Raw genomic sequence first — 22,365 nt, forward strand, 5'->3', positions numbered from 1 at the left:
ACAATGGGTGCTTAATCTGTGGCCCTCCAGCTGTTACAGGACTACAAATCCCTTGAGGCATTGCAAGGCTAACAGTGACACGCATGACTCCCAAAGGCAGAGGCCCAATGGGAATTAGTAGTTTCACAAAAGCTGGAGGGCCACAGGTTGAGCACCCATGCTTTATACCCTCCACACACAAACCTGCCCCTAGGCAACCTCCAGTGGCACCAGTCCAGCATGGTCTTCTACCAAAACCCAATTGTCAAATTCCCTAGACAGAAACAAGCAGTTAACCCCTGCAGTGTGGGCATAGCCACTCTGCAATGGAGAAATGTTAGATTTCCTGGAGCTTTGCTTTAGAAATGCAGGCTGATTATTCATTATCACAAGTAACACTATATACAATAAAGTACACACTGACCAAAAGGACCTGTTCATATGTTTTGCACTAAAACCTGCATGTCAAGACTGTATCATGGGTTTCCCGCAAACTCCCCGTGTAGCACGGTAGGAAATGCTTGTGCACCAAAAACAAAAAAACTTAAAAAGTTGCACTATAACCTTGCTTAATACACATTAGATTGACAACCAATATAATGTTCATTAAATTGCAAGTAAAATGCGTCTGAATGCTAATAGCATGTTTTGGTACACGGCAGAGCCAGTCTATAACTAGAAAGTAGCCATATAAATCCTACTTCATGGGCATAACTAATGCTTAAATCTGCACAGCAATAAAGCTCATATTTCAGCATCACTACAGATCAAATACACTACAGGGAGTCATTGGCAGGATGTGAATCAAGCTGCACTATATTTTCCAGTCTTATTAAACAGAGCTACTGAGATTGGTTCACCATTAGTGTTCATGATGGTTCTGCTGTGGGCACATCACTGAAACAAGAATATTGGTTTGTAAATAAAGTTTGCTCTATGCTTTCACTTAATCAGCCCTATTCATGAATAACACGGATCCCCTCTCTTTTGGAATACTTTGCGGCTCTCCACCTCCCCAGCTCCAAAGCCCGCACCCCCCCCACCCCACCTCCGCTTGGATAGGTATCAGTATTTATTTTTTTTTTTAAAGAAATAGCCTAGGCCCGCATCCTCAGTCATTCACCTAGGCAAATTACATCCGTGAACCTGATGTCTCTTGGGATATGCCACATGTATTTCCAAGGCAGCATCAGAAGCACTACACTCAATTCCATTCACCAAAGCAGGCGGCATGGCTCTCTGAGCTGACTAGGCCATTTATAGCTTGAATTTCAGCCAATTCAGCAGGAAATGTCCAAAATATGAGGCATTTATGGCCAGCATTGAGTTTCTTAAGCACTACAGTAAAACCTTGGTTTGAGAGTAACTTGGTTTAAGAGTGTTTTGCAAGACTAGCAACATTTTGAAATAAATTTGACTTGATATGCAAGTAGCATCATATCACAACCGAGTATAAAAGAGAAGAGAGATTTCTCTAAGTGTAGCAATATGGTTACATTTAATGAAGGTACAACATTTATCAACTCACATGGCTGATGGTTAAAACAGTCACATCTAAGTATGCAGGCATCCGGGGTAAAGCTGTCCACATAGACCATCCTCCACTCCGCCATCAATGTCATCCCTTCCATGTTGTGCTCCACAAGAGCTTCAAGACTCACTTTCAGGGTCTTCCCGGTCATGATTGCAGACTGACAGCAGTGAGAGCCGGCGGTGCAGAGGATGGTCTATGTGGACAGCGTGACTGTTTTAATAATCATCCATGTGAGTTGCTAAATGTTGTACCTTCATTAAATGTAACCATATTGCTACACTTAAGAGGCGCCTCTCTCTTTTATACTCTGTAGCTCCTGACAGATTTTGTTTCTAATCCTCTTGTGGAGGTTGCCACTTGTGGATGGACTTTTTATGGTTACACAACCCATCATATTGCTATAATCTTTTTATATGGACTATAAACTGAAAGACCTATGAATAAATGGTTGTAGAACGAATCACCTGAGTTTCCATTATTTCTTATGGGGAAATTTTCTTTAATATACAAGTGCTTTGGATTACAAGCACATTTCCGGAACGAATTATGCTCACAATCCAAGGTTTTACTGTATATAACGTATCTGGCAATTGATTGGAGAGGTTCCCTCCCCACTCTCACCGGGCTGGTAGAAAGTTTATTTTCAGTGGAAGTTTTATCATTTTGTGATACTTTTTCCAACAAAGGCAATCCCCTCATCCGGGTTTAATACAGGTGGTTGGATTTGAGGGGCACGTTAGCTGGACAGGACTGACAATACAATTGTTTACACGCTGTGAAGCCTTCTGGCCATCACGGATTGATTCTATTCGCTTTACCCGATTACTACTGAGGATCTCTGGGGTATGCGTTATTTAGCGGCCACCATCATTCCATTTCACTTGATTTGTTTTATTTAAGCTTCTACCAGCCTGATCCATAGACTTGTAATTTCACAAATAAAGTTTCTGGAGTCCGCATATATGTGTATTTATTGTAAGCTGCATCACCTATCTCCTGAGGAAGTTTGATGGAGCGAAACATGTAGAGAAAATAGCAGCATTGTCATATTTGTAGGACTGGTAACATTCCACGTACTTATGAATCCTGTATGAACTATGGTGTACCGATATCTTGATTGATGTCTATTTCTTGTGAATAAAAATGATAATCTTTTTATATGGGTATTCTTTGATTGACTCTATTTGGTACAGTTTAAAGTCCCAGGGTTGGTTACCCCCCCAGCCCCTCCTCTCCCCCCCCCCCTTCTCGGGTTCTTTCCCCGTTTTTGTTCTACATAATATTGGGATGTGATACCTTATATTTTGATCGCTTCATCTTAGTTTTTTTGTTACTGTATATAACAATAAATTACCTTTTTTTCTTTCAGCTTCTTTGCAGCCAGTGTCTTCATGTATGCATTACACAGTAACAGCTGCAAGCAATTGCATAGGTTGAGCTTCCTGATAGCAAAAAACACTTCACAATGAACACTGGCACAGCTACTTCGAGTCTCCATTGGATGCTTGCACAACAGGGTGACAACGCAAGAAAGCAACAGAGATAAGCCAGTTAGATTATTAAGATGTCAGAGATTATATGAGATTTTAGAGATTGGGTTTGTATTTACTTCACAGATAAATCTCAGCGTTAATCTACAATGCTATGAATGACAGTCCTTTACAAGCTGTATATTCTAAATACTCAAATGCTGAAAGTCTTCTCCTTGTGATCTACAGACCGCCGTTCTAAAGGCAATAAAACAAGTATAGAGTAAAAGCTATTAATAGACACTGGCCTTTACATCCAAGCTTGACATCCCTACAGAAGTGACGGGCAACATCTAGAACTCCAGCTGGGCAATCTGATCTGGGAAAAGACTGAGCATAAAGTGCGCCCTATAATTTCATCTTCACTCCTTTCCTTTTGTACCGGGAAACCAGGCTGGTCTTTATTTCATGCACCCCAACACATTTATCATCAAATGCACATTTTATTCACCTATCTATAATTAGTATCTTATCTGAGAATCAAAGCACAGACAGAAACATAAGATAGTTACGGCAGATGGGGGGGTTATCTGTTTCTAACAAAATAAAGAGATATTTGATAAGGATTTTTTTCTTTTTTTGGTGCATCTCAAGGTAGGAAATAGAAAAATGCTATCAAATATATAATAAGAGAAATGACCCCCTCCAGACATGGAGATGTAACTTTGATAGATTTACAGTTGGAAAAGCAAAGATATGTTCAACATAGAAACACTGGAGGTGCAACATATTCGGATATAATGGTGGACTTAACATGACAAATCATGTCAGAACTGATGGATTCATGGGCTTAAATCATGATGATGAGATGCAAGTAGCAGTAATCCAATCAGCTTTCAGTTTACTACAGTCAGCGCAATGATCATTTCTGATTAGTAGTGATTACTGACACTTTTTTTTCCCCCAGAACTAATCAAATAATAAGAGATAAATCAAAGACCCAATCTTGGATCTGGTTGAATTGAATTGCATTTTCTGATAAGATGTATTTCCTTAAAGGCCTCGTTCACATGGCTTCACCTTGTACAGAACCAGTGTGAACAGCAAGCTTTTACAAACAGTGCTAAGTGCCACTATAAAAAAAGCAGCTAGGAGGCTTCAGCACTACTTGAAGCACAAACAGGTTATACTTGCTGTCCTGTGCAGTTGGTTTTGCACACAGCAGCCTGGATCCTCCCCTTCTCAGGTCCCTCTTTGGCTCTCCTGGCCCCTCCCTCCTGTTGATTGCCCCCATAGCAAACAGCACGCTATGGAGGCACCTGAGTCGAGTCACAGGTCCCTGTGTACATGCAGGCACAGAGCTGCGACCCGCCCCTGCCCCCTTTCTTTCCTGATTGGCTGACCAATGTTGATGGAGAGCAACGGGAGCCATTGGCATCGTGCTGTTGTCTCAGCCAATGAGGAGGGGAGTCCCAGGCAGTCGAGACACTGCTGCAATATTGCTAGATAGAGATGAGCTCAGGTAAATATTAGGGGGGGCTGAGGGGGGCTTCTGTTCACAGAAGGGTTTTTATCTTAATGCATAGAAAGCATTAAGATGAAAAACCTTCTGCCATTACAATCACTTTAAATAAAGCAGTTTGAAGCTTGCTCATTGAAAGTCTCCAACACTTGCTGTTCACACTTCTTTTTTACAAGCTGAGGCCCATGTGAAAGCGGTCTTACAGACAGGGCCGTTTGAAGGAATTTGGGGGCCCCAAGCAAAATGGACATGGAAGCCCCCCCCCCCAAACAAACCCTACAGGAATCACAGTATAGCGATACAGTTGATGTGCGTTGATACATCAATATGCTGCATTTACGGGCACTAATAGGTGGCACTGACAAGTGGCAGTGGCGGCACTGATAGGCGGCAGTGGCAGGCACTGACGGATGGCACCAATGGGCATTGATGGACAGCAGTGGTGGACATGGATGGACAGCACTGATAGCCAGCCCTGACTGGCATGGCTAATGGGCACTGATTGTTGGCACTTGTGGACACTGATTGCTGCCACTGGTGGGCACTGTATGCTGACACTATATTTCTTTATTGTAATCAGGGCACTGATGATCAGTGCCCTGATAACATTCATACATGTCCCCGTTAGGAGATGCCGCTGATCGGCTCTCCTCTCCTCCTGTCCTGTGATTGGACAGAGCTTATCACATGGTTAAAGAGCCACGAATGCAGCTCTTTACACAGATAAGGGTTGCCCTGTGTCCTAGCAACATGTTGTGGCCGCGATCGCTGCGGGCACGCGAGAGTGTGCATTCTTGGATGCCGTCATATGATGTCGTCCCAGAACAAGAGCTGCACCACCCCGCCGTCATTAAAGCAGTTAAAGTACCATTCATCTGCAGTTTGTAAATGTTGAACACAGGTCTTCATAGGAATGCTGATTGCAACTTTAAACAAGCTAGTAGGTTTCAGCACTACTTGAAGCTTGTTGAAAGCCTGCTGTTACTTGTATAAAGCGACAATTAACACTCTCATTAGGATCTGTATATAACATTTCTGAACAGGAGCTGACGAGCGACTTAAAGCATACCTCCCAACTTTTTGAGATGGGAATGAGGGACACCCATCAGCAAAAGTACAGCACAGGACACACCCTCCTTTGCACGCCCCCTTAAATGAGACTTGTACAAAAAAAAAAAAAAGATTGGTTAAACCCACAAGTTCTTATTTTACCACCATTATTCCTTTATATTGGCTTTTGGAATTTACAAATGCAGCAATTTAGAAATCAGATGAAAGGTTTAACACTGAAAAACACTTTTTAAAAGATAAAAAGTGAATTGTATATACAACTATATAGATTAGTCCAAAATGAGGGACAAATGAGGGAGATTGAGGGACATTCCCTCGAAATCAGAGACAGTTGGGAGCTATGCTTAAAGGCAACAGCTGGAAGTTTCATAAAAGTTTGCTGGTCACACTGCTCTTATACAAACTGAATCCCGTACGAAACAGGCCTTAGTTTATGTACTTTTTAATTAAAGCTAAAATCCAGACAGAGGAAAAAAAGAAAAAAAAATAGAAGGAGCAGCAGACCAATGAGCTTATTTCTGACACACTGCTCTGTCCTCCAGCCAGCGTATTTTTTTGCACTTCAGCAGAGCCGATTGGCTGGTATACAGGGTCTGCACAAGGCTGATTGATCATGTTGAGATCAGGTATATGCATCCTTATAATCTTTTTATATCTGCCTGGAGTTCAGCATCAAGGTAGAAAACCCTTGGAGAACATGCAGGAAAAACGAGGCCCCCATTTGCCTGCCATCTCCTCTACTACTGTGTCCTTTGTGGAAAGATGAGAGCGCTGCTGAAAATCTGGCTGTATGCACTTTGTCACAACATGCTCCAGTACAGGATATGCTTTCTATTGTTATATACACAGCAGGGAAGTTAACACACCAGTGATAATGTCTTCTACGCTGAGACTTTACAAGTTCCTAGCACCTCTTGACAAAAGGCCATCTGATGGTCAGTTAGGTTAGTTCTTTGAGCTTCCAGTACAGATCAATGGCTATTAAAGGGTAAAACTTTCATAGATAAAGATGGAGGTGCCCAAATTTGATGTGCTCTCCAAGGTTGGCCATATACGGTTAGATCTATTTAAACGATCGGTGATCATATCTAATTATCCTGGCTCTTCAACATTGCCAGGACCCCTACATTTACACAGAATAGACCGCTCATTCATTGGAAGCAGTATATATTTAATAACAATGAACACAAGTTAATTAAATTGTTCTTAAAATTTTCTATCACCTTAAATCTGCCCTTAGAGTTGAGAGGTGGTCGTCTATGCAGGCACGATCTGACCACCCTCTTGGCAAGCTGTCTGCAGAGCCATGCACAGGGCTCCATAAAACGGGTCTAACCTTACATGTTTATGTAGCTTATGGACAGGGACGGTTCCTCGTCTGTCTGATAAACCACATTGCAAGTGTCAGATAAAGCTAGACACAGACATGAAATGATTGGTGCTTTATCTGGCAGATGTAAAGGCATAGTCAAAAAAATAAAAATACATAAATAAATAATAAATGCACCCATATTGAATAATAAAAAAAAAAAAGATGCATTTATTTTTGCATGGCTCCTGCAGACTATTCCTCCAGCTGCAGGTCTGTGCAAAGGTTCAGTTAGCTGGAAGTGGTATCAATGGACTACAAATGTGGTGACCATTTCCTACTCTGTTGAGAACTACTAGTCTCTCTATCATGATGGCGGATAAAAATTGATTTTTTTCATGGATTCCTGTTAATACCATGGATGAGCAGAGCCACGGCAAATTCAAATAATGGCAGGGAGAACCCCTGGATTCTGTAAGAGGAAAGGGATGTATAGGGCGGATGGCTGCAGACTGTGACCATGTTTTAGGTTACACTCCAAATATATGAGTGCCAACCTACACTTTGAGGATTTAGCTTTCAAACTGCTGACTGTTGATAAATGTTTGAAGATTTTGCTCTATAAGCCCTTGTACACACGGTCGGACATTCTGACAACCAAATACGACGGATTTTGTCCGAAACTGTTGCATACACAAGCTCGGACAAAGTGGTCGGAAAATCCGATCGTTCAGAACGCGATGACGCTATTTCGTTACAACGGGACTACGTTCAGGCTAGTAGCCAATAGCTTTGGTGTAGGAATTTGTTCTGAGCATGCGTGGCACTTTGTCCGATCGGAATTCTCTACACATGCTTGGACAAGGTCTGATCAGATCATGTTGTCGGAAAATTTTACTGACAAGTTGGAAAACTTGGTCCGTCGGATACTCCGATGGAAACAGTCCGATGAAGACCACATACAGTCGGATTATCAGACAAAACGGTCCGATTGGACACATTCCGTTGGAATCTCCGACCGTGTCTACAAGGGCTAACAGTGATCATAGAATGGTTAAAGGATCTGGATTAAATCAACTATATGGTGAACATGGGGATATACAGTATATGGCTTAAATTATATTTATGCCCAAATGGCAACATTCCACTATATACATATAAAGTTGGATGATGAACTTTATGCAGTGGGTGTTCCCCCTTTTTTAGAATGAGCCCATTCAGGACATATGTGGACTTTAAGCAGAATTTCACCCAAAAGGGGACGTTTCGTTTGTTCCTATATCCCTCTTCCTTTACATTTGCCACTTTTTTTGGGGGGGTGAGCTGGTACGTTTTTTTTTTTTTTTTTTTTTACAGGTACTTGCTCCTCCACTTCTGGTCGGATTGATGCGGCGATCCACCCTTCTCCTGCAGCCTTCTAGGACATCACAGGTCCCAAAAGACTGCAGGACCATTCACAAAGCGCAGTGTGGCTTGTGCATGAGCATTTGGAAGCCAGCTGTGAAGCTGCAGGGTTTCACTGTCGGTTTACCTTAACCAAGATGCCGGCGCCTGGACCTGAAGCCGACTGAAAAATTGGCTTGAAAGAGGACAGCTTTGAATTAAGGAGCAGGCAAGTGTCTTTATATTAAAATCAGCAGCTACAGGATTTGTAACTGCTGACTAAGTGTTTTTTGGGGGGACTGGAGCTCCTTTTTAACTAGCTCAGGGCTTGATCTAGTTTATTGAAAGTACAGTGCCTTGACAAAGTATTCATACCCCTTGACATTTTCCACATTTTGTCATGTTACAAGAAAAAAAACGTAAATGTATTTTATTGGGATTTAATGTGATAGACCAACAAAAAGTAGCACAAAATTGTACAGCACAATAGCACTAAAAAAAAAAAAAAGTGGAAGGAAAATGATAGAGGTTTTTCAAAATCTAAATAAATATCTGAAAAGTGTGCCGTGGATTTGCATTCAACCCCCTTTACTCTGATACTCTTAACTAAAATCTAGTGGAACAAATTGCCTTCAGAAGTCACCTAATTAGTAAATAAATTTCAACTGTGTTTAATTAAACCTCAATATACATACAGCTGTTCTGTGACGTCCTCAGATTTGTTAGAGAACCTTAAAAAAAACACATCATTAAGGCCAAGAAACACACCAGACAGGTCAGGGATAAAGTTGTGGAGAAGTTTAAAGCAGGGTTAGCTTATAAAAAAATATCCCAAGCTTTGAACATCTCGCGGAGCAGTGTTCAATCCATCATCCGAAAATGGAAAGAGTATGGCAAAACTGCAAACCTACCAAGATATGGCCGTCCACCTAAACTGACAGGCCGGGCAAGGAGAGCATTAAATAGAGAAGCAGCCAAGAGGCCCATGGCAACTTTGGAGGCGCTGCAGAGATCCACAGCTCAGGTGGGAGAATCTGTCCACATGACAACTATTAGTTGTGCACTCCACAAATCTGACCTTTATGGAAGAGTGGTAAGAAGAAAGCCATTGTTGAAAGAAAGCCATAGGAATGCCTTTGCAGTTTGCGAGAAGCTAAGTGGGGGACTGTTGTGGAATTTTTTATTAATGTATGCTGTCAAATCTCCCCCGGTGTCAGTTTTGCTGCAATACGCTCATGTGCGTGTATTCGTACATACAGACGTTGGTGGAAGACCGGCAATTGCGGAAACCTTCCTGTGGACACGGCAGATCTGTTCGCCCTTTAAGGGATGTCCGTTTATGCTTCACCAAGAGACTGGCCACCTCATGGCAACTGCCTTAATGTTCTTATCAAACAGATCTGCGTACATGAGAATAGCATAACCTTACCACGTCTTAGCTCACTGAGCCACGGTAGGGCATTGCGTGTGTCAATGGTAGCAGTAGGAATGTGCACACAGCCATGATCGGAGCCATGTTTGTAGTATTCACAAATGTGAGGCACATTGTGTCAACAGGAAACTGCCCACATGGATCTGCACACGACCATTTGAACACGTCACATCTGGAAATCTATTTGAATACATACATGTGTCTGATTGGTTCTAAGGACTACAAGTGTCTGATTAGCTGATTCTGAAGCCGCCACCTTCCTTTTGTTATTCATGTTTTACATTATAAAGGCAGCAGCTCCTACTAAGCAGGATTTTACTAAGCTCAACGTGATAACAGCATCTGTCTGTGTTACTTGGAGATATACAAGTGTGCTTTCCGGACATTATACAAGAGAGCTACGACTGTGCTTTTCAGCACAACAGAATTATTTGCTAATAGGAGATGCTTATAAATATTCAACAACAGGGACACAGCAAACATGTGGAATAAGGTGCTCTGGTCAGATGAGACCAAAATTGAACTTTTTGGCCTAAAAGTAAAATGCTACAAAATTGAACTTTTTGGCCTAAAAGTAAAATGCTATGTGTGGCAGAAAACTAACACTGCACATCAACCTGAACACACCATCCCCACCGTGAAACATGGTGGTGGCAGAATCATGTTGTGGGGATGCTTTTCTTCAGTAGAGATAGAGAAGCTGGTTAGAGTTGATGGGAAGATGGATGGAGCCAAATACAGGGCAATATTAGAAGAAAACCTGTTAGAGTCTGTAAAAGACTAGACTGAGACAGAGGTTCACCTTCCAGCAGGATGACGACCCTAAACATACAGTAAGAGCTACACTGGAATGGTTTAGATCAAAGCATATTAATGTGTTAGAATGGCCCAGTCAATGTCCAGACCTAAATCCAATCTGTGGCAAGACTTGAAAATTGCTGTTCACAGACGCTCGCCATCCAATCTGACAGAGCTTGAGCTATTGGGCAAAGAAGAATGGGCAAAAATATCACTCTAGATGTGCAAAGCTGGTAGAGGCAGCCCCCAAAGACTTGCAGCTGCAATTGCAGCAAAAGGTGGTTCTACAAAGTATTGGGGGCTGAATACAAACGCATGCCACACTTTTCACATATTTGTAAAAAAAATTGAAAACAATATCATTTTCCTTCCACTTCACAATTATGTGCCACATTGTGTTGGTCCATACCATAATATCCCAATAAAATAAATTTACGTTTTTGGTCGTAACATGACAAAATGTGTTTGATAAATTTTTAAAGGCACAGTGTCAGTTAGCGGCAGGTCAGGGTGTTTTATGTAGGAGAAAAAAAAGGTTTTATATTTACTGTCAATGTAAGTGTTAGTTTGTTTAGGCAGGACAAAAGAACAAAAAATCACAAATGTATACCAATTGTTTCTTGGCCCTGCATACAGAATGCAACTATTTAGCGCCAGTTTTTCGTTTCATAATAAAACAAAATCAGGAGATATCCATTACCATTTCCCATCAAATAAAGGCCAAACTGACCTGAAAAAAACGAGGTATAATCCACCAGGATACACTAAGTAGCTGTGCTGATGTGTACACTTTTACTAACACATGTCAAAGTTGTAAAATTGGGCTTGAGTGTTGAAGTCCATTTTGACCTTGGTCGTAAAGGGGTTAAAAAGGAATGCTTCAGTAATGTACTATAGATATGCATAATGAGTGATAAAAATGCTGAAAAAGAGATTTCTTGATGTGCAAATCATACCTTCGATGTCTGACCTTTCTCCGAGGTCTATGTGCGTCTTGAGACTTGGCACCATAGAGATGCAGACTCATTACCATTTACCAGTAAACCATTATGTGTGCAGCTTTAAAAATCAACAGAGACGCCAAAACTAAGACTAAAACAGTTAATCCAATCACACCTGCACAAATCACAACCAAACCGCTTATTCACAAAAAACATGACCAATCACACGCAGGGATGCTACCTCATTTTGCTTGACAGTGCATGTAATGAGAGCTTTCAGTGAAGAATACTACCATTCTATAAATGAATGCCACCACAAAATCAAACTGACATTGCCTGTTACATGTCGCTGAATTCTTTGTTCACCTAATATAAATGGACTTAAATTCTGGTTTCTGTCCTTCACTGAGAACTGTCATTGGAATAATTATGAGACCAGCTATTGGGCTTCTATATAAGCGTCAGAAATTGAAAAACATTTCCCATAATGGCCAGCTTCTTCTTTTCATTTTATTATGACAAAAGCAGTCCATTCCAGGTACAAATAGAACTGTGATTTATGTGTACATGTTGCAGCTTTCCCACATCTTATAAACAGTGCAAACAACAATACAAATTGGTATGAGTCATAGGAGGCGACCAAGGATAGCGAGCAATGCGCCTGACCCACACCGTATCTTATCACATTGTGCCCAATCAGTATCCAGCTTACAAACACTGATCAGCTATAACATTATGGCCACAGACAGGTAAAGTCAATAACATGAACTATCTTGTTACAATGGCACCTGAAAGTGGGTTGGGGAATATTAAGCAGAAAGTGAACAGGTTGTCCCTGAAGCTGATGGGTTGAAAGCAAAAATAATTGTCAAATGTAAGGATTTGATCGACTATTGCAAGGGCCAAACTGTAACGGCTGGATGACTGGGTAAGGACAACTCCAAAACTGAAGTTCCTGTGGCATGTTCCCAGCCTGCAATGGTCAGGACCTACCAAAGTGGTGCAAGGAAGGAAAACCAGCAACAAGGTCATGGGTGGCCAAGGCTCATTGATACATGTGGGTTGAGAAGGCTGGCCCATGTAGTCCAATGCAATAGAAGAGCCATTATAGCTCAAATTGCTGAAAAGGGTAAAGCTGGTTCCAATAGAAACGTGCCAGTTTGTCAAGTATGGGGTTGCATATTCACAGACTGGTCAAGGTGTCCATAATTACCCGTGTTCACAGCAGAAGCACCAACAATGGGCACCTGAGCACCAGAAATGAACCACAGAACAATGGAAGAAGGTGGCCTGGTCTGGAAAATGACATTTTCTTTTACATCATGTGGATGGTTGGATGTGTGTTCATTACTTACCTAGGGAAGAGATGACATGGGATGCACTATGGGAAAGCGGCAAGCTGGCAGAGGCTTAAAAGGATCTTCAACTGACAGCTTGATGCCAGATACCACAGCATACCTTCATAGGTCTAGTGGAGTCCATGTCTCAACAGGTCAGGGCTGTTTTGCTGGCAAAAGGGGGACCTACTCAATATTAGGTGGGTAGTCAAGGTTACGGCTGATCGGTGAATGCTGTACTATGATTGTTATATGTGACATGGAAAACACACACACATCACAGATGTAGAGGCTTCTAGTTGCCTTTGTTCATCTAGGTCCATAGCAGCAGGAAAGTTGCAACAATGTTTCATAGTCCATGAATGATTTGCATGCTGGTGTGCATTGTATAGTGGCTCTAATTGTGTTCGCAATTTAAAAATTTTTTATGTAAATTGTAAGTTTTGTAATTAAGTTTTATTATTTAACTTTAACTTCATTGATGTGCCAAAAAAATGACATTTCATTCAAGTTTATGCCCCTCGGCACATTAAGTTGCTGTGACATGCGATGTCATTCACTCCATGCAGTATGCTTCACCATGATGCATTGTTATGGTGTGAATAGGGCACATAGAAAACAATCATCCTACCCTATTAGACTGGAAGCTCTTATGAGCGGGGCCCTCTTAACCCTCTTCTATTTTATTGTATTGTAACTGTACCGTCTCGTTTTATATTGTAAAGCACTGCACAAACTGTTGGCGGTTTAGAAGTCCTGCATAATAATAATAAGTGGTGCACAGTCTGGTTGAAAAAAGTCAAATCCATCTAGTTCAACCAATAATAAAAAGGGAGAAAAAAAAATGTACAATCCTATATACACAATTTATAACCACAGTTGATCCAGAGGAAGACAAAAAAAAACAGCAAAGTAGAGCTGTGCGATTATTCGTTAAAATATCATGATCGTGATTCAACCCCCCTCACAATCTTAATACAGCATTTCCCTGATTCCTGTTAAACAAGTGCAGAGCCGTTCTCTGCGCAGAGCTGTCAAAAAAAAAAAAAAAAACTCAGTCTGCAAATGTTTATCAACAGCGATAAAGAGAAACAATCTCTTGGTTCTTTTAGATCAAAGGAATGAACTTCCGTTTGTAAATGAGGGCAGTTTAACTACCTAAAGATTAAACCTTTTTTGACACTTGTTGCTTACAAGTTAAAATCTGCATTTTTTGCTTGAAAATTGCTTGGATCCCCCAAAAATTATATAATTTTTTTTAGCGCAGACCCTAGAGCAGCGTTTCTCAACCTAGGGGGGTCGAATGACTATTTGCCATAGGTCACCAAATGCTGGGCTGTTCCTGAAGCCCGTGCTGCCACCCAGCAGGGCTGTCCCTGGAGCCCGCAGACATCCACTCAGCCTTTTTCGCAGCCACCCATTCAGTTCACAGCATGACTGGGGTGCAGAAACCAGAGGTCAGCTCAATGGTGCGGAATGCAGTTGGTGGGGCAGGAGCCTATCTCCTGATTTTCGGCATAGGTGTCACTGCTGCGAGACACCACAAATTCGGAGACACAGTGAGTAACACTACCTGTGATTATAGTTGCCATTAAAAGTCCCCACTACAGTTCTTAGATCAGCAGATGACCTTGATCAAGAGCACCTAAGTTGGTTGATCAGAATTCCCCCCAGCACTGCCACTGATACCACCCCCACCAGCACTGCCACTCATCCCATCCCCTCCACCAAGGAGTAAGAGAAGGAATAAAAATGAAGAATACATGGAAGGGAGACGAAGAAAAAAAAATAAAAAATAAAAAGAGGGGAAGGAACAAAGAAAAAGGGAGAGAAAGAATAAGAGAAAGAACAAGCAATAAGGCTAGAGAGAGGGATTTGGGGGGGGGCAAGAAATTTGCATAGTGAGAGATAAAAGGGAAAGAAAGGAGAACAGAAAGAGTGGTACACCCTAAAATGCCCCATAAGGTTGAAGCTGCCCTAGAAAACATGGAGATTGTTGCAATATTTTATGTCACACTGTACTTGTGCAGCAGTCTTTCAAAAGCAATTTTTTTTAAAGGAAAAATACCTCAATGACAAAAAAACAAACAAAAAAAAACGTAACAGTAAAATTAGCCCAATTTTTTTGTATGATGTGAAAGATGTTACTCCGAGAAACGTGAGAGAATCATTTATTCTAAGCAAGAAAAATGTGATTTCCATTTTATCCAGAACCGTGCAGCTCTACAGCAAAGCATGAACCAATTTGTTCCAGCAGGAAAAAAAAATCCTTCATGATCCCCCAAGGGGCAATAAGATATTCTCTGGATCAACTTTGCCTATAAATATTAGTATCCAATTATATTATGTACATTTAGAAAAGAACCCAGACCTTTATTAAAGCAATCTACTGAGCTGGACAGGACCAGCTCTTGAGGGAGTCTGATCCACATTGTCACAGCTCTGAAGAAGCCTTTCCATATCTGGAGGTTAAATCTCTTTTCCTCCAGATGTAAAGAATGCCCCTGGTCTTCTGTGATGACCTTAGGCTGGGTTCACACTGGAGCGATGCGGGAACGCCGCAAGTCTGCGGCGTTTTCCCGCATCACGTCTCCCGCCGGCAGTTCACACTGCCCTATGCGGACTGCTGGGAGTGTCAGTGAAACCTTAATGACACTCCCAGATCAGTTCGCATATCGCAGTGCGATCTGCAAACTCGGACAGGAATCAGATCGCATGGTGTGAACACCCATGCAATCCAATTCTGCTGCGGACCAAAAAAAGGGTCCCGTGCGAGTTTGCGGTGGGTGCGATGCGAATTCAGCCATACTATCTGTATGGCTGAACTCGCATCGCACAGAGGTCGGATGTGATTTGCAGTGCGGTGCGAATCACATCCGGTTCTCGCTGCCGCAGCAGTGTGAACCCAGCCTTAAAGTGAATAACTCAACACCAAGTTCACTATATGGACCAATTGTTTTCGATGTTTCCCTGTGTTGAAACACACTGTGTTGGTGTACAGGGACAACAGTCAACAGACATGGTGTGCACAAGCCCTAGAAAGCTCCATCATAACACATTATTCACAATTTACCTGGGTTTACCAACGACTCTGCAGACTAATTCCAGAGCTTCTCCTTCCCTTGTCAGACCCTGTGGATAATTCACGGACACCATCACCACTGGTTTATCTGCAGCAACATAAAAAAGGCAAAATTATTACTTTAAAATATAGTCACAAGAATTATAAATAAATCAAGCTACAGGACACAGTTTTTGTTAATAAACTTACATTTGAATGCCAGGCAAACCGTAAAGTGCATATATTGAAGATGTTTTACCTTCCAAATGATTTTTTTACCCTGGCAGAATTTATGATTTCTTGGCCATTTTTCAGAGAATATGAACACAACATTTCTTTCACTGAAGCCATTTATTATCAATCAGCTGTGTTTACTCTTTTTAAATCATAATGCCAACAAAAACTACCCAAATGACCCTGATCAAAAGTTGACATACCCTGGTGATTTTGGCCTGATAACATGCACACAAGTTGACAGAAAGGGGTTTGAATGGCTATTAAAGGTAACCATCCTCACCTGTGATCTCTAATTAGTGTGTGTGTGTATATATATGTGTGTGTATATATATATATGTGTGTATATATGTGTGTGTGTATATATATGTGTGTGTGTGTGTGTGTGTGTGTGTGTGTGTGTGTGTGTGTGTGTGTGTGTGTGTAAAGTCAGAGAGTTTCTAGATTCCTGACAGACCCTTGCATCTTTCATCCAGTGCTGCACTGACGTTTCTGGATTCTGAGTCATGGGGAATGCCCAATAATTGTCAAAGGTTCTGCAGGAAAAGGTAGTTGAACTGTATAAAAACAGGAAAGTGATATATCAAGGAGGAATTGAGAATACCAATCAGCAGTGTTCAAACTCAAATCAAGAAGTGGAAAATGAGGGGTTCTATAGAAACCAAACCACGCTCAGGTAGACTAACTAAAATTTCAGCCACAACTGCCAGCAAAATTGTCCGGGATGCAAAGAAAAACCCACAAATAACTTCAGATGAAATGCAGGACTCTCTGAAAACATGTGGTGTGGCAGTTTCAAGATGCACAATAAGAGGGCACTTGAAGAAAGATAGGCTGCATGGTCGAGTCGCAGGAAGAAAGCCATTACTAAATGCCACAAAGTATCCCACTTGCAATAAGTCAAACAGCACAGAGACAAACCTCAAACCTTCTGGCACAAAGTAATTTGGAGTGATGAGACCAAAATTGAGCTTTTTGGCCACAACCATAAACGCTACATTTGGAGAGGAGTCAACAAGGCCTATGATGAAAGGTACACCATTCCTACTGTGAAACACGGAGGTGGATCGCTGATGTTTTGGGGATGTGCGAGCTACAAAAGGTACAGGAGATTTTTTTTCAAAAATAATAGCAAGATGAATGCAGTATGTTAACAAAAAGCAGCAGCATAAAGTGAAGGTTCTGGAGAGGCCATTTCAGTCTCCTGACCTCAATCTCATTGAGCCACTCTAGGGAGATCTCAGATGTGATGTTCATGCAAGACAGTCCCCGAATTTACAGAAACTGGAGGCTTTTTGCCAAGAGGAATGGCCAGCTTTACCAGCTGAGAATATAAAGTGCCTCATCCACAAATACCACAAAAGACTTCAAGCTGTCATTGATGTTAATGGGGCAACACACGGTATTAAGCACTGGGGTATGTAAACTTTTAATCAGGGTCATTTGGCTAGTTTCTGTTGAAATTATGATTTAAAAACAGTCAACAGTTAAATTAATTAAAAAAAAAAAAGGCTTCAGCCAAAACACTAACCATGAGTGAGAAACGCTTTTGTGCTTTCATATTCTCTAAAAAATGGCCAAGAAATCATAAATTTTGCCAGGGTATGTAAACTTATGAGCACAGCTGTATATGAGACCCTTAAACTTGCAATCCAGTCAAACAACTATGACTTAAAGGACAAAGCCTCCTACTGGGTTCATACTTAATCCTGATAGCTTCCTGTTCTACCAGCTAAACACCTAAACATTCTGATGTCTTCTAAAAGGTCCTGAATCAAGGCCTGTGAAAATGCAAACCAGTGTGTTCACTTGTTTAAACTCCACCCTCTATTTCATACAATTCTACACAAAATACCACAGAATCATGTGACAAAAAGTAAAAAGTCCTACCCAGAAACCCACAAAGATGTCCGATTAACAGGTCTGCCGTGAATTCTTTAGGCTGGCTTCACACTGCGGCTCACAGCAGGGGTCCGGCACTCCCCTGTTCACCATTTCAGGTCTGATTTCAGTCCCAATTTTCGGCTGAATATGGACCTGAAATGGACCAGGAGACACAGGACTTCTATGCAATTCACTCCGCTCCATCGAGAGCCGCTTCATAATCTCCTGACATGCAAATTGGATGAGGGAAACCTGCATCCAATTCGCAATAGTGTGAACCCAGCCTTAAAGTTTAGCCTCATCCAAACATTTTAAATTGAACCTTCACCTTCTTATATGAAACTGCCACCATTATTGAAATGCGTATCATAAGATGAATATTACGTGCCTCCTCTTTTTCCCTCTTCACATATCCCAATGTTTCTTTCCACCCCCTCATGGGAAGTTTTACCGCCATTTTAAATGATAAAGTCATTGGTGGCCAGTTTCTTCATCCACCTTTTCTGTGCCAGACCACTGTAAACATTCAATGTACTGTATGAGATCTAGTGTAGTTTGTTATTGTTGGCATATTGCCATGGCTTTAGCAAACGTGAACATCAAAACACAACACTCAGCCTGTTGCATCTTTTAACCACTTCCCGACCGGCGCATGACGATGTGAGTCGGCAGAATCGCACAAACAGGCATATGGGCATACAGGTACGTCCCTTTAAGATGCCACCGTGCCATCACGTGCGCACCACTGTTGGCGCATGCACGCCAGTCAGGATCCCCGTGAGTCTGGTCACGGGTGCTGCGGACTCAATCGCCGCAGTGATACCCGCAATCGTCTCACGGGGAGGCTGAATGGGGAGATGCGGAAGTAAACAGCATCTCCCAGTTCTGCCTAGCAACAAGTGACACTGATCTCTGCTCCCTGTGATTGGAGCAGAGATCAGTGTTCACCAACACACAGCCCAGCCCCCACAGTTAGTAACACGCCCCTAGGACACACTTAACCCCTACGCTGCCACCCTCTGGTTAACCCCTTCACTGCCAGTGTCATTTACACAGGAATCAGTGCATTTGTATAGCACTGATTGCTGTATAAATGACAATGGTCCCAAAAATGTCCGATGTGTCCGCCATAATGTCGCAGTCACAAAAAAAAAAAATATTATTAATAAAAATGCCATAAAACTATCCCCTATTTTGTAAACGCTATAAATTTTGCGCAAACCAATCAATAATCGCTTATTGTGATTTTTTTTTTTACCAAAAATATGTAGAAGAATACGTATCGGCCTAAACTGAGGGAAAAAAGTGTTGTTTTTTTATATAAATATTTTTGGGGGATATTTATTATAGAAAAAAGTAAAAAACAATGTTTTTTTTTAAATTTACGCTATTTTTTTGTTTATAGCGCAAAAAATAAAAAATGCAGGGGTGATCACATACCACCAAAAGAAAGCTCTATTTGTGGGAAAAAAAAGGATGTCAATTTTGTTTGGGAGCCATGTCACACGACCGTGCAATTGTAAGTTAAAGCGACGCAATGCCGAATCGCAAAAAGTGGTCTGTTCTTAAAGTGGTTGTAAACCCTTACAAACCACTTTGACCTACAGGTAAGCCTAGATTAAGGCTTACCTGTAGGTCCAAGCAATATCTCCTAAACCTATATGGTTTAGGAGATATTTGCCCGAAAACGGGCACCACTGTCTACGGCGCATGCACCGTAGACAGCGGCGCGCAGGCGCACTGAGCGTGGTATTCTCAGCGACGGAGCTGCCGCGCGTGTCAGCTCCCGTGCGCATGCACGGGAGTGAAGTCATCGCGGCTTCGCCGAATGACAGCGGCGGAGCTGCGAGACCCCACCAACAAGATGGATGCGACGGACTACAGGGGACAGTGGCGACTTCGCTGGCTCCTGTGTCAGGTAAGTGACACATAACGGGCTACTATGCGATGCATAGTAGTCCATTATGCTTTGCCTTTGCAGGGAATGAAAGAGGAAGTAAACTCATCAGGGTTTACTTCCTTTTTAAGCCAGCAAAATGGTCTGGTCTGAAAGTGGTTAAACAATTACAGGCCACCTCAACTGTCTCACAAAATCTTGTGAAATTTCACACATGTGAGCTAACTGCAAGGTGGTGGGGATGTAGTCTTTCCCCTTTTTGATCACTTTTTTTGCTGACCTACACTAATAGATGCTATGTTTTCAATCAATTATCTGCCACGTGTTGGCTAAAATATTTTATCAAATATATTTATATTTATATACATTCCCTGTTTAAATTGCTACCTACAGCCCACTCTGTGCAACGTGCCTAATGTGTCCCCCCCCCCGGGGGGTGGCAGATCCTTATACCTGGGAGCCACCCGTGCCTATTTGTGGGCCCCTCTTGGGGACCACAGTGGTAAGCCATCCTATTATTATTTCTGTAAAATTACTCCACAACTCTAACTTTATAAGGCCATATGTCCCATTGTGATAAGCTTTGTATAATTTAATCATGAGAATATATCTATTCAACTTTACATGCGCCAAGAGATCTCCTGACGAAGCGACTTTGTGTTGAAACTAGTAAAGAAATTTCACCAACTTGGGCATTAGCTGTTGTATCCCTAGCTCCCTCCCTACAGGAGGCTGGGTATCATTTCATTGTATTATAGTTTGTGTTATAATGATATAAACCTGTAAAATGGTTGGTCATTAACAAATGTTTTTAATCTGAACTTTTTGGAATAAAATATATGTAATTTTTACTTTGCCTAATTTTTTGGATATCAAGATAGTCTTCAATTTCACTGATGGTACATAGTAACTTATTCAGAGTAGTCCATGTTAATTCCCTTTTCTTTTTGTCGTTCCAACTTTATGGAATGGCATTTTCATGTCTTACACTAACATAAATGCACCTTTTAAGTGCAATAGTAGACTTTACAAGAACTGTATTTCCTAGCTTTCTGACTCATAGGGATAACCAAGTCTAATAGGCTCCTGTCCCTCAGGACCTGGGCTTCAACAGGAAAGGCCGAAGAGAAGCTTGGCAGTAAACCGTGGGGTAGAAGATCTGGTTGCAATAGGGTCTGCACTGGAGAAGTCTTAACAGGCTAGGAGCTTTTCAAGGAACCCAGACTATCTTTAGGTGTGGCTGGTATAGGTAGCTCCAAGTTTACACATCTGCTGACTACATGATCAAGATCAAGATGGTATCCTTAAAAGTGGTTGTTAACCCACAGTACTAACATAGTCTTATCCCCTCTGTATCATACCATACACTTGTCCCTGTGTCTGTGTAATGTAAAAAAAAAAAACTGCAGATTTGTACCTGTATAAGCTGCACTCAGCTGACATGTCAGCTCCCTTGTTTCTCCAGCTCAGAGCTGAAGTGAGCGGGGGCGAGCCATCCTGCTGACATCAGCCAGTGGAGGAAGGGGAGAGAGGAGAGAGAGACGACCATCAGCTGAGCAGCTGGAGCCATTTATACAGGTATAGATCGGCCGAGTTTTTACATTATACAGGCACAGATATTCTAATGCTACAGAGGGGATGAAAAGACTTATCAGATACAAGCAGGGAGAGAAGGGGAGGGGGAGGAAGAGAGAGGACACAGACACAGGGATAGTTGCAGACAGGATAGCTGCGGCTGACGAAATCACGGAAATAGACCAGAATGTCAGGGGCTCAGCAGCCATGATTATCATGGTCTGTTAGTAGGGGGGCAAATGGGGCCAGACAGGATCAGCCAAGTTTTTTAGGGTATACAGGGGGCCAAATGACACAGCACAAGCACCGCACAAGGGCCAGAAAACTTTACAAAAGACATCAGTTGCCCACGCGGGGGGTTTGCACCATTATTGTAAATTGCACAACAAAATTCTTCAGCCTCCTGGGTTACATGGCTGGTTCAGGGCTCAAGCATAGACCATGGGTCTGATCCTCATATCAATACACACAGTTGCTTAAACTCAAGCTTTCTCATAGCTTACTCTTGATCAGCTTCTTGCTGCTCTGTTGCAAACTAAAGCTTCCTCCTGCAGATATACATGCTCTGGCTGCGCAATGCAGCCTCTCTGACTCCTTGAGAGAGTCCACCTGACTCCTATGCACAGACCTCCTGTCTCTTGGGTGGAGGTCTGAACTACTGTCAGGTCTTAGATTATAACTGCAACACACTTAGCCTGCTGGTTCCTGGTAAAATCTGGACATAGGCTTGGAGAAGCACTTTGAAGTCTGTGAGCTCCAGCTCCTGGAATTACAAAAACTGGAGAAAGATAAAACCCCATCTTTCTCCACTCCAGACATGAGGCAGCAGCAGATTTTGACTAGGTGTGTAAGATGGAGTACATGACAGCATGGTCAGACACATTCCCCTCTTCCTTCGCACTACAAATCTGCATGAGGACAACTCAAGGGTGTACCCTT

At 42.0% G+C, this 22,365-nt stretch overlaps 1 protein-coding gene across 7 annotated transcripts in view; it reads right to left on the reverse strand.

Moving 5' to 3' along the window:
* The window catches only part of CADM1 (cell adhesion molecule 1), a 506,083-nt gene that overhangs the window by 129,716 nt on the left and 354,002 nt on the right, over window positions 1–22,365 (reverse strand). For all 7 annotated transcript variants that reach the window (XM_077456955.1, XM_077456956.1, XM_077456952.1 and 4 more), the window contains one exon: window positions 15,849–15,945. In XM_077456955.1, the coding sequence (XP_077313081.1) occupies window positions 15,849–15,945 (97 nt within the window). The remainder of the gene's footprint in view (window positions 1–15,848; window positions 15,946–22,365) is intronic.

This window comes from Lithobates pipiens, unplaced genomic scaffold, assembly GCF_037356315.1.
Source record: "Lithobates pipiens isolate NorthernLeopardFrog02 unplaced genomic scaffold, aLitPip1_a1.2 Scaffold_27, whole genome shotgun sequence".
Lineage (NCBI taxonomy): Eukaryota > Metazoa > Chordata > Amphibia > Anura > Ranidae > Lithobates > Lithobates pipiens.